At 43.3% G+C, this 12,991-nt stretch overlaps 1 protein-coding gene across 1 annotated transcript in view; it reads right to left on the minus strand.

Moving 5' to 3' along the window:
• LOC124616111 overlaps positions 1-12,991 on the minus strand; it is a 235,005-nt gene that overhangs the window by 124,050 nt on the left and 97,964 nt on the right. The window contains exons 3-4 of the mRNA XM_047144378.1: positions 10,126-10,206; positions 2,689-2,804 (exon numbers count right to left, since the gene is read on the minus strand). Of these exons, the coding sequence (XP_047000334.1) occupies positions 2,689-2,804; positions 10,126-10,206 (197 nt within the window). The remainder of the gene's footprint in view (positions 1-2,688; positions 2,805-10,125; positions 10,207-12,991) is intronic.

Here is a 12,991-nt window from a genome sequence, read left to right on the forward strand (position 1 = left end):
TACAGCCCTCTCGCAGTGTCCGGAGCAAGTATGGTGGGTCTGACACACCGGTGTCAATGTGTTCTTTTTTCCATTTCCAGGAGTGTATAATAGTGGGAAACATTCCACGTGGGGAAAATATATTTAAAAAGAAAGATGATGTGACTTACCAACCGAAAGCGCTGGCAGGTTGATAGACACACAAACAAACACAAACATACACACAAAATTCAAGCTTTCGCAACCAACGGTTGCTTGATCAGGAAAGAGGGAAGGAGAGGAGAGGGAAAGACGAAAGGATGTGGGTTTTAAGGGAGAGGGTAAGGAGTCATTCCAATACCGGGAGCAGAAAGACTTACCTTAGGGGGGAAAAAGGGACAGGTATACACGCGCGTGCCCACACACACACACACACACACACACACACACACACACACACACACACACACACACACATACATATCCATTCCCACATACACAGACAAGCAGACATCTGTAAAGGCAAAGACTTTGGGTAGAGATGTCAGTCGAGGCGGAAGTACAGAGGCAAAGATGTTATTGAAAGACAGGTGAGGTATGAGCGGCGGCAACTTGAAATTAGCGGAGGTTGAGGCCTGGCGGATAACGAGAAGGGAGGATATACTGAAGGGCAAGTTCCCATCTCCGGAGTTCTGACAGGTTGGTGTTAGTGGGAAGAATCCAGATAACCCGGACGCTGTAACACTGTGCCAAGATGTGCTGGCCGTGCACCAAGGCATGTTTAGCCACAGGGTGATCCTCATTACCAACAAACACTGTCTGCCTGTGTCCACTCATGCGAATGGACAGTTTGTTGCTGGTCATTCCCACATAGAAAGCTTCACAGTGTAGGCAGGTCAGTTGGTAAATCACGTGGGTGCTTTCACATGTGGCTCTGCTTTTGATCGTGTACACCTTCCAGGTTACAGGACTGGAGTAGGTGGTGGTGGTGGTGGTGGTGGTGGGAGGGTGCATGGGACAGGTTTTACACTGGGGGCGGTTACAAGGGTAGGAGCCAGAGGGTAGGGAAGGTGGTTTGGGGATTTCATAGGGATGAACTAAGAGGTTATGAAGGTTAGGTGGATGGCGGAAAGACACTCTTGGTGGAGTGGGGAGGATTTCATGAAGGATGGATCTCATTTCAGGGCAGGATTTGAGGAAGTAGTATCCCTGCTGGAGAGCCACATTCAGAGTCTGATCCAGTCCCGGAAAGTATCCTGTCACAAGTGAGGCACTTTTGGGGTTCTTCTGTGGGAGGTTCTGGGTTTGAGGGGATGAGGAAGTTGCTCTGATTATTTGCTTCTGTACCAGGTCGGGAGGGTAGTTGCGGGATGTGAAAGCTGTTTTCAGGTTGTTGGTGTAATGGTTCAGGGATTTCGGACAGGAGCAGATTCGTTTGCCACGAAGACCTAGGCTGTAGGGAAGGGACCGTTTGATGTGGAATGGGTGGCAGCTGTCATAATGGAGGTACTGTGGCTTGTTGGTGGGTTTGATGTGGACGGACGTGTGAAGCTGGCCATTGAACAGATGGAGGTCAATGTCAAGGAAAGTGGCATGGGATTTGGAGTAGGACCAGGTGAATCTGATGGAACCAAAGGAGTTGAGGTTGGAGAGGAAATTCTGGAGTTCTTCTTCACTGTGAGTCCAGATCATGAAGATGTCATCAATAAATCTGTACCAAGCTTTGGGTTGGCAGGCCTGGGTAACCAAGAAGGCTTCCTCTAAGCGACCCATGAATAAGTTGGCGTACGAGGGGGTCATCCTGGTACCCATGGCTGTTCCCTTTAATTGTTGGTATGTCTGGCCTTCGAAAGTGAAGAAGTTGTGGGTCAGGATGAAGCTGGCTAAGGTAATGAGGAAAGACGTTTTAGGTAGGGTGGCAGGTGATCGGCGTGAAAGGAAGTGCTCCACCCTACATATATACATACATACATACACACATACATACATACAAACATATATATATATATATATCCCCCCTCCCCAGAAAAAGTCTGGTCGTCTAGTCTCTATGGATAAGCCAAGACAAGTTTTCACTTATTTTGACTTCTCTTCCACTGAACCAAGTTGCTGGGCAATTAGATTATGGCACTTGCAGTGTTCTCCTCATTATTGACACTCGCTGTCAGATTTCTGTTCTGCAGATGCTGGAATAATTATATAGACACTCTTGTCACCTCCCGCCAGATCGTCATGAAACATACATTATCTGTTTCCTCCTGTGACTGCAATCACACAAGCAAGACTTTGCAAACCCCTGGGGGGTCACGACCCTCAGGTTAACAGGCACTATGTTAGGCAAGTAAGGGGAAGTTGTGGAATGACAACAAAGGAAATGATGTTTCAGCGGAATGGAAGCATGGATGCTTAAAGAACAAAGGAAACAGTGATGACAAAATGGTGTGTGTGTGTGTGTGTGTGTGTGTGTGTGTGTGTGTGTGTGTGTGTGTGTGTGGAAGACAGAGAGGGGAAGAGAGATTGGCATAGGAAGGGAAGTGGAGGGGGAGAGGAGAGATCATGGTGTAGAGAGGGAAGAAAGGGAGGTAATGATAAGACTAATTGGGGGGGGAGGGGGGGGGGGGGAATTCAGGCAAAAGAAGAAGGATGGAGGAGGGATGTGTAGTGATAGTGGGAGAGGGTTAAACAAAGACATATACATTTTATAACTAACTTAACCAAGTCAGTACTTACTTTTGCAAGCAGGTTTTGCAGAATATATGACCTTCAATACATGTGACAGTGTCCTCTGCTAGAACTTCATCATCATAGCAACAACCACACTCCAGCAACTCATTATTTTCCTTAGCCTATGGGTGGGAAAAAAAGCTATTAAGAAATAAATTGAACAAATACAGAGCTTCTCAGCATCTTTATTGTAAAAAGTAGTACCAAATGCCAATGCTACAAGCTTTAATTTTATGATTTAGACATTGTAACTTGCACTCTGTCTCATACTTTAAATTCTTTTGCTACCTTAGCCTGCGGTTAGATACCTTACATGATCACTCCGTACCTGTTTGGGTACTTTTGCAGTACAAAAACAATATTTTATCTAGCCACAAGAACAATAATACACTAGACACTCGCTAATCTGGCCATTCCCTGCACAAATGGGTGCCAGATTAGCAAAAGTTATAAATTATTGAGTGTGTTTAAAATTTAGTTTAAACCCACAGGGACTATTCTGTATTAAATTCACAGAAACATTCATTTTCATAGGACACTTAGTCCTTGAGAATGTATATATACAGTAGTATAACTCACTATGAAACATGTCCCGAATTTTTAGTAGTTGCAGTGACAGTACATGATGGTGGCATTCTTTATCACACAACTGTTTTACAAGCATTAACATCAGTACTTCACATACATGGTGGTTATGTAATGTACTCCAGAAAAATGTCTGCAGCTGCAGTACTAGCAGTGTGAGAAATCTTCACACACTCTCCTCCTATGTCCTCTTCATCATTTCATTGTTACTTTCCTGCACCTCTTAGTTATTTCTTCATATGCTAAAATTTGGTCTGTCTCACTGTTTTACTCATTTATCCACTTTGCAACAACGTCTTCACAATTACTCCTCATCCTGGAAGCTTGTGGAACATGTCAATATGCAATCTGTCAGCAACTGATGATTCCAAATTGATTAGCACATTCCCTCCAATCTGCATGAATGGGTGGAAAAGTGTGAACTTTTCTCCAGCTCTTCATTATGGTAGTTTCTACATTTTATCCCATGCTTCTGCTGTTTGGGTAAATGTCACATACATTGGTTGTTTTCCATACCTTCAACATAACCTCAGTAGAGTCATTTTCCCATTCATTCAACAACGAGACAAGAAGTGCATGTCAATAATGACATTTAATTGATTCCAAAATTCCCTGGTCCACAGGCTACACTGGGGCTGTCACACGGGTGGAAGAAAGGCTGCTTGTATACCACTGAACTCTAAAGAGTCACACTGGAAGGATGACTGGGACCATTGTCAGTTAAACGGACAGCTTTCAGTGGAAGCCTTCTCTTCTTCAGCTATTATGTTGAAGCTGGTACAAATTTTTCGATGATAACGACTATGTGTTTAAAGGGACTAAACTACTGGGTCATCAGTCCCTTCTTACCATGGGGGAGGGGGGGGGGGGGGGGGGGGGGGGGGGAAGCAACTTGGCTGTTGGCTGCTCAAATAGGCATAACAAGGTGACAGGGGAAGATAGTAACCTGCAGTTGCTTGGAGGTACCCGCCACACTGGAAGCTCTTGCCCCCAGAACCAGAAAAGTACTATAGGTTAAAGTAAAATCCACTCGATCTCAGGACATGCAACACTTTGGTAATGGCTGTCACATCATCCGCAAGCATCTGAGATAGTGAGGTAGGCAAGCTGAGAGTGTACTGCAGATTGGCCAGCAGGGCGCACCCAACAACAACATGCATTATCATCGGTAGACTACCACAGCTGCAGTGAGAAGGATCCTCCCGACATAGAAGGAACTTGTAGGTGAGTTGTATGGCCAATGTGCAGTTGGCACAACACAATGGAATCTTTCCAAGACAACTGGAAAGATGTATACCACAACTTAGTGGGCCCTGTAATCACTTTCAACATGTTTTGGGTCATAGTAGCCTGATATTCCAATACCCAGAACCTCAAAATATTGCATTGAAGTTGTAATCGTAAGTCTGTGTCTTGTATCCCAAAGTCAAGTTGATCCCCTGTAGCTGTGTCTTTAGCTAAATGTTTGGCATGTTCGTTTCCTGGAATGCCTATGTGGATCAGTGTCCAGATGGAAGTCACTGTCTTTCCAGAGCTGTAGAGGTCGGCCAATAGGTCCTGGATGCTGGTGACCAAAAGATTTTTGGGATAGCACGAGGTTATATCTTTTAAGCAACTCGTGGAATTGCTACAAATCAGAAAGCTCATCGTGGCCTGGGATTTGACGTACCGCAAAGTCTGAGAGATGGGAACAACTCTGCAGTGTATACACTGCAGGCTCTCAGAAGAGAGTGTTTCTTGTGTCTTGTCTCCTTGCATGTGCAAAAGCGTAATCAGCCCTGTCACTGGCTTTCGATCCATCTGTGTAGATGCATAACGAATTAGAATAATTGTGGAGGACTAAAAGAAACAGGTGTTAGAGAAGAATATGATCAGCATCCTTCTTGTGGCCACAAAAGAGGTCCATCCATATCACAGGACAGGGTACAGCACATTGGGGGGGGGGGGGGGGGGGGCGGCCATGGGGGTGCCGAGACGGAGCTCTAGGGACACAGGCTAATGGAGGCTCTTGGAGGGCCTTCAGTAGAGTAGCAAGTCGGATCCCAGAGGTCTTCGCAGTTTTGGGTGATGCACAAACAGTCCGAAATGCTGGTTGGGGAACAGAGTTGAGTGGCATGGATGAGCAGACATCTGACTGATTGTGACAGCTTAACTTTCCAGAAGCTGCTGTCATCTAACCCGCAGTGGTGGGACACCGGCTTCTGCCAAGAGACAGTCATCAAAGCTTGTATGGAAGGCTCCTGTTGCTGACCGCACACCAGTGTGGTGAACTGCGTCCAGCAAGCTCAGTATGGACAGTGCTGCCGACCCACAGGCAGTGGATCAATAGTCCAAACGGAAAAAAATCAGCACTCTGTAAAATCTCAGAAGAACTGTAAGGTCCACGCCCTAGGAAGAGAGGCTAAGAAAACAGAGAGCAGTCAGCTTCTTCATGTAAGTTTCCTTGAGCCAGCAGATATGTGGCAGCCAAGTTAGCTTTTGGTCAAATAAAATACCTAAGAATTGGAAAGCTTCAATGACTTCAAGTAACTGGTCACCAAGATAAATTTCTGGCTGCAGGTGCACAGTCTGGAGTCGATAAAAATGCACAACTCGTGATTTTGCAGGAGAAAATTGATAGCTGTGATTCAAGGCCCAGTCATGGACTCTCCAGACAGCCCCTGAAGTTGATGCTCAGCAATGAGTAGTGATGCAGAGGCAAAGTACAGGCAAAGATCTTCCACGTACAGTGACGGAGAGACTGTGGGGCCCACTGCATTTACAATACCATTGATGGCAATAGCAAACAGTGTTACGCTCAGAACTGATCTCTCAGGGACTCCAGTTTCCTGTATATATTGGTAGTTGAAAGTCGAACCTATCCAAACCCGAAAAAACCTGAGAGATAGGAAATTCTGGATAAAAATGGGTAAATTTCCCCAGAAACCCCACTCATGCAGGATGTGATACCTGGTGGTATCATACACCTTCTGTAGGTTAAAGAACAAAGCAATCAGATGTTGGCAATGCGCAAAAGCATTGTGCACTGCGGATTCCAAATGAACCAGAAATTCTATGGTGGGCCCTGAAAGCTCAAAAGCCACTTTGGATTCTTGATGTATGCCCTCCAGCTTCAAGGCACCAACAAAGACGGTGGTTGACCATTCTTTCGAATAGCTTACACAGCCCATTTGTCGGAAAGATTGGCTAGTAGTTAAATAAGTGGGTCTATGTTCCATAAGAACACGTGAGAACTGCTGGATATCAGTAACGTCTTGCCACGATATTTCGGCACAGAGTCTTCTGGCCACCTTCAGGTGAGTACCACTGTAGTAGTACTGGCGAGTATGCGCTCAGCTCTGCTATTTAAAGCCATAATCAGATGACATTGCGCATGTGCTGCTCAGCGTGCGCGTTCATAACAACTCCGTGCGCTGCGCCTCGCGCCCTCCACGGTGAAAGCTTGTCATATCGATATCAGGTTGATTTTCATCTTTATGCAGATAACTATGTCGACTACGAAGTTTCTCTATAACAGGATTCCAAGCAGGGTTTAGCTGATAACTGCTATCTCGATTGATGAGAGCCTCACTGTCAGACAATCTTATTTCCACAGATTCATTGATAATCGAGCTCCAAAAGTTTGATGTATGGGCCAACATTTTTGTGTCGTTGTAATTCATGGAATGGTCTGTGGAAATACAATGTTCGGCAATTGCGGACTTGGTGGGTTGGAGAAGGCAAGTATGCTGTTGGTGTTCCACAATGCATTCCTGCACAGTTCATGTTGTTTGCCCTATATATGATTTGCGGCATTCACACGGAATTTTGTAAACACCCAATTTACGTAGGCCCAGGTCTGCACAAGTGGGTCTACTCCTGGTTTCAGGACAGGAATAATAATAAAATCTTCCTGCCAGTGAGAGGGAAACACTCACTCTCACCAATCGCAATTAAGAAGCCAAAGGATACATTCCAACTGTTGGCGCGAAAATGTTTGAGCATTTTGTTATGGATTTTGTCAGGTCCAGGGACCTTATCTTGGCACTCTGCCCAAGTGCTGCGAAGCTCCCAATCACTAAAAGGGACATTATACGATAGAGAGTTGTATGCATGGAAAGATACTGGGCATCACTGAATGAGGTGTTTCTGGGTCAAGAAATGAGAATGGTGATGACTGCAAGCGGACACTTCAGCAAAGTGTGCTGCAAAAAAAAAAAAAAAAAAAAAAAAAAAAAAAAAAAAAAAAAAAAAAAAAAAAATCGCAAGTACCGCGGGATCAGTGCAGATATGACCATTGACAAGAACACCAGGAACTGCCGTGTGTGGTGGATGGTTGCAAATGTGGCAGAGTTTAGCCCATACTTGGGACTATGGGGTGTAGGATCACATGGTTGCGACATATTGCTACCAACACTCCTGATTCCTTTTCTTTATTAAAAACCGCACTTTCGTCCAGAATATTTTTAATGCTATTAAATTATCCATTATATCACTTGGGCCTTTGAAGCACACTGTGGCATTCCCTGATAGCTGTGGCTATATCTTCAGACCACCCTGGTACTGGCCATCATCAAGATGAGCCGGAGGAGTAGGGTATCATTGCTGCTGCAGCATAGTATCAATAGTATTCTGCACCAGTTTGTCAATATCTGACATAACTGGCTGCAAAAGTGGCCGCAGAGGAGAAAGCCTACCAATCAGCTTTCCAAAGCAACCAACATGGGGCATATTCTAGATGTCTTCGAGTGGAGAGGGAGAGAGCATTAGGAAAAATGTCACTGTCACAAAAATCACCTAGGGCTCGCCACTGAATCAGGAGTAAGATACTCGAGCTGCAAACTGTGAGATCAAAAGCTGAAAATGTTCTGTGGCCCACAATGAAATGGGTTGCAGCTCCCTTGTTGAGTATGCATATGTCCAATTCTGAAAGGAGGAGTTTTAGTACTCAGCCTCTGTGAGACATAGTGTCACCATCTAACAGAGGATTATGGTCATTGAAGCCCCAAAATAAGAGGAAGTGGCCATGGAGCTGTGCCACTAACTCTAACAGCTTGTGATAATGGAAAGGTCTGTCTGGGGGGTAGATAAACATTATATATTGTCATTCGAACTGAGAGTTAGACGTCAACGGCCACGGCCTCTAGTGCAGTTGTAAGGGGCAACTGCTCACTGAAAATATCAGTGTGTATGAGGTTCCTGAAGTGCTATGCCAGTTGCCGAGTCCGTAGCCATTACAGTTCCATTGAACCATTGAAGGAGTGTTTGAGTCAGGTCTGAGAAAGTGACGAATGGAAAAGATGGGTATGAATACTTCGCAACCATGTCATGGTCCACCCGACTGTGTGATCCATTGTCCATGTGCATAGGCTCAACCACTGCCCAGCTGGGGAGCATAACATCTGAAGCCTCAGAAAGTATCTTATCTTTCTGCTTATCCTATCCTGCTAAGACTGTGGCTGGAATATGAACAGGGTCAGGTGGTGTCATGCGATACTGTGTCATCATGTGAGGTGTGGACTGAGACACGACAGTCATAAAATTGGAGAGGAAAAAAAAAAACTTCCATGAGTTGCCTCTTCAGACAGACAAGCAATGGTCACGGGTCCATTCTAGCCCCCGACACTGAGGGGTGGGATGTTGGGAATTCCCAGTCACTGAGTGGGTAGTTTATGATACCCAGTTGCATTACAATATGCCACTAATTTTATGGGCTGCTTCTGTTGTTTGTACCTACGAGCTTCCTTTTCATACTTAACAGCTAATTTCTTGTTTTCCTTAAGGAAGAGGTCAGTTTCACTAGCACTGTACAAGGCATCAGCAGTTAAATAATCTTTTTCTATTACCTTCCATATCTTGTTAACAAATACTTATACATCTTTTTCTTTAGCCAAGAGACTTTCCTCGATGACTGTCAGCATTCCATGTCATTAATCTAGTTTGATAGCCAACTCTCGCTTGCTGCAAACAAGATACTGCAGCAAAGTTGTTCCTAAATGCAACTTCTTTTCCCTTTATTACCATCCTACTGACACAAATTCCTTTACCTCATTGGTGTATGAACCATCTACAAACAGCTATCTCATTTCTTCATTCTCACTCTTTCACATAAATATAATTTCAAGTTTCTGCTTCAGGTTACCGCAACGTGTTTCCTTTTAAAAACCATGACACTGAGCGGCAAAGAAAGCCACAACTCCAAATATGTAGAGCATAGTTTAACACTGCCGCACATGGTAATTCATTGTTGTTTGTGTCACTTATGCTTGAGCAACTAGAGGCTGATGTTGGCCAGATTAATGAGAGTTTAGTGTATATGAACCTAGTGAAATTTTTTCATGTTCATTTCAAATAAGTAATTTTTTTCTCTGTCATCCAGTTATTCTAAGAGATCTAGGACGTTCATTTACTTACAATGTCCCACCAACTATGAAGGAGCAGCTTTATTTGAATCATTCCTTTGTGGTGCATCCCATCTCCCTACTCATGCCCCTCGAAAGTGTAATTTACTGACAACATATTTAAAGCAGCAGCCATAAATCAGTAGACAGAAAAGAATGAATCAGAGTACCTCCTTACAACGTGAGCACAGAATTCTGTGAAACTCAAATATTGAGGAGAAATAGGAGGGTGAGGGTGAGAGGGAGGGTGGGAGGGAGAGAGAAGGTGGGAAGGGGGAAGGGAGATGGAGAGAGGGAGACATGGAGGGGAGGGGAGAATATTGGAATGAGTGGGACGGTGGAGAGGTGAGATGTGGGGCAGTACTTCCCATACCACTTTACAAAATGATATGTCCCTTTCCACTGTACAAAATGATTCAAATCAAGTAAATGCAACAATAGCCCTGTTAATGCAGTACATTATGAAAACTTTACCTACCTTTTTGAATGATTTAACTCTCTTCAATTCCTTTTCATTTAGATATTTTTTTATCTTTTCTTTGTTTTCAATAAAGGCTACCTGTAACAAAAAGTAAGTTCTATTATTCTGCATATGTAAGAGATCTGATACTGAATGCTAACAATTAGAATACTAAATACATTTGTTTTGCTTGAATTGGAATAAAACGGGCAAGGGGTGACAACACTGACTTGCATCATCTTTGATTTTCCAAAATCTAAGTTTCATGGGCATAAAGCTACTACTTCATAGAATGCTGAGAAAATATCATATGCACAAATATGCCCTATTCATATTATAGTCATATGGTTAGTTGCAGTTTGCGAGAAATAGACAGGGGGGCACATGCATTTAGTACAAATGCCAGAAGCAAAGATTCTTATGAGATTGTACATGTTACAACCATGATCTGCAGGTGAGAAGGTACAGGAAAGTATACATCTACATGGGTACTCCAAAACCCACCAAATGGTGCGTGGCAGAGGGTACCCTGTACTACTACTACTACTACTACTACTACTACTACTACTCACTTCCTTTCCTCTTCCACTCACAGACAGAATGAGGGAAAAATGATTGTCTAGATGCCTCTGTATGAGCCCTAATTTCTCATATCTTATCTTCATGGTCCTTATGGGCAACGTATGTTGGTGGCAGTAGAATCGCTCGACAGTCAGTTTCAAATGCTGGTTCTCTAAATTTTCTCACTAGTGTTCCTCAAAAAGAATATTGTCTTCCCTTTACGGGTTTTAATTTGAGTTCCCAAAGCACCTCTGTAACACCTACGTATTCTTCGAACCTACCAGTTACAGGTCTAGCAGCCCGCCTCTGAATCGCTTGGATGTTTTCTTTTAACCCGACATGGTATGGATTCCAAACACTCCAGTATACTCAAGAATAGGTCACACCAGCATCCTGTATGGAGTCTTCTTTACAGATGAACAACACTTTCTGAAAATTTTCTGAATAAATCGAAGCTGACCATTCCACTTCCCTATCACAGTCCTCATATGATCATTCTATTTCATATCGCTTTGCACTGTTATGACCAGATATTTAAATGACATGGCTGTATCAAGCAAGACACTACTAATGCTGTATCCAAACATTGCACGTCTGTTTTTCCTCCTCATCTGCGTTACCTAACACTTTTCTAGATTTAGAGCTAACCACCACTCATCTCAACAACTAGAAATTTTGTCTAAGTCATCCTGTACTCTCTTGCAGTCACTCAACTTTGACACCTTACCCCCTACACAACAGCATCATCAGCAAATAACTAGACTGCTACCCACCCTGACCACCAAATAATTTATGTATATAGAGAAAAACAGCAGTCCTATCACACTTCCCTGGGGCATTCCTGATGATACCCTTGTCTCTGACGAACACTCCCCATCGAAGGCAACGCACAGGCTTCTATGACTTAGAAAGTCTTCGAGATACTCGCATATCTGTGAACCTATTCCACATGCTCCTACCTTCATTAGCAGCCTGCAATGGAGCACCATGTCAAATGCTTCACAGAAATCTAGAAATATGGGATCTGCCTATTGCCCTCCATCCATAGCTCACAATACATCATGTGAGAAAAGGGCCAGTTGAATTTTGCATTAGCCATGCTTTTCTAGAAATCATTCTTGGTCTCAAGAAAATTTATTTTTTTCGAACTGAGAATATGCTCAAGGATTCTGCACCAAACCTAAGTTATGTCTGTAATCCTACGGGTCCTTTTTTTTTTACTCTTCTTATATACAGGAGTCACTTGTGCTGGGTGAGAGATTCGCGATAAATGCAAGTTAGGTAAAGGCCCCACGCTGTAGAGTACTCTTTGTAAAAGTGAACTGGGATTTCATCTGGACCTGGTGACATATCTACTGCCAAATCTTTCAGTTTTTTCCTCTATGCCAGGGATGCTTATTACCATACGGGAGTCTGTCCAATGATCAAATGACAGTATGTTTGTACAATTCTCCTATATGAACAATTTCTTGAATATGAAATTTAAAGCTTCGGCTTTTGTTTTCCTATCTTCAACTGTCACACCAGACTGGTAAACAAGGAACTAGATGGAAGCCTGCTTAGTGATTTTTACATAGGACCAGAATTTTCTCGGTTTCTCTGAAAGATCTTTTGCCAAGATATGACAGTGGTAGTAGCTGCATGCTTCGTGCATATATCTTGTCACATACACACGAATCTCTACGAGCCTTTGCTTGTTGTCATTTGTGCATTCTCTTTTGAATTGAGACTGCAACAGCCTCTGGCTCCTCAGCATTTTTCAAATTTCATTATTAAATCATGGCAGGTCTTTTCCATCCTTAATCCACATAATATGCACATAACTCTCCAGACCACAATTTACAGTCTGCTTAAACTTTGCACATAATTCCTATATAGGTCCATCTTACTGGAATTAAGTGATGTCATTTCACTAAATGAGATGCTAACAACAGATTATCTGCTATTTCTAGCACAAACACTCTACTAGCCTTCTTGATTGATTTATAAACTTTTGTAACCATAGTTGCTATGATGATGATATGATCACTAATTCCCATTTCTATACTGACATTGTTGATAAGGTCCAGCTTATTTGTAACTACAAGGTCTAAAATACTTCCACTGTGTGTGGGCTGCTGAGCTAGCTGCTCAAGACAGTTTTCAGTTCCAAAAGTGCTTCACACAATTGTCTGTATGTATCCCCAGCAATGAATCAATAGACATTCCAGTCTGTACTTGGTAGGTTAAAGTCCCCTCCAACAACTGTTGGATAAGATAGGCATTTACCCACTACTGACAGTAGACTTAACTTTGAATGACTCTAGAGCTGTCACAGTGGAAT

The sequence above is a fragment of the Schistocerca americana genome, chromosome 1, assembly GCF_021461395.2.
Source record: "Schistocerca americana isolate TAMUIC-IGC-003095 chromosome 1, iqSchAmer2.1, whole genome shotgun sequence".
NCBI classification, from domain to species: Eukaryota; Metazoa; Arthropoda; class Insecta; order Orthoptera; family Acrididae; genus Schistocerca; species Schistocerca americana.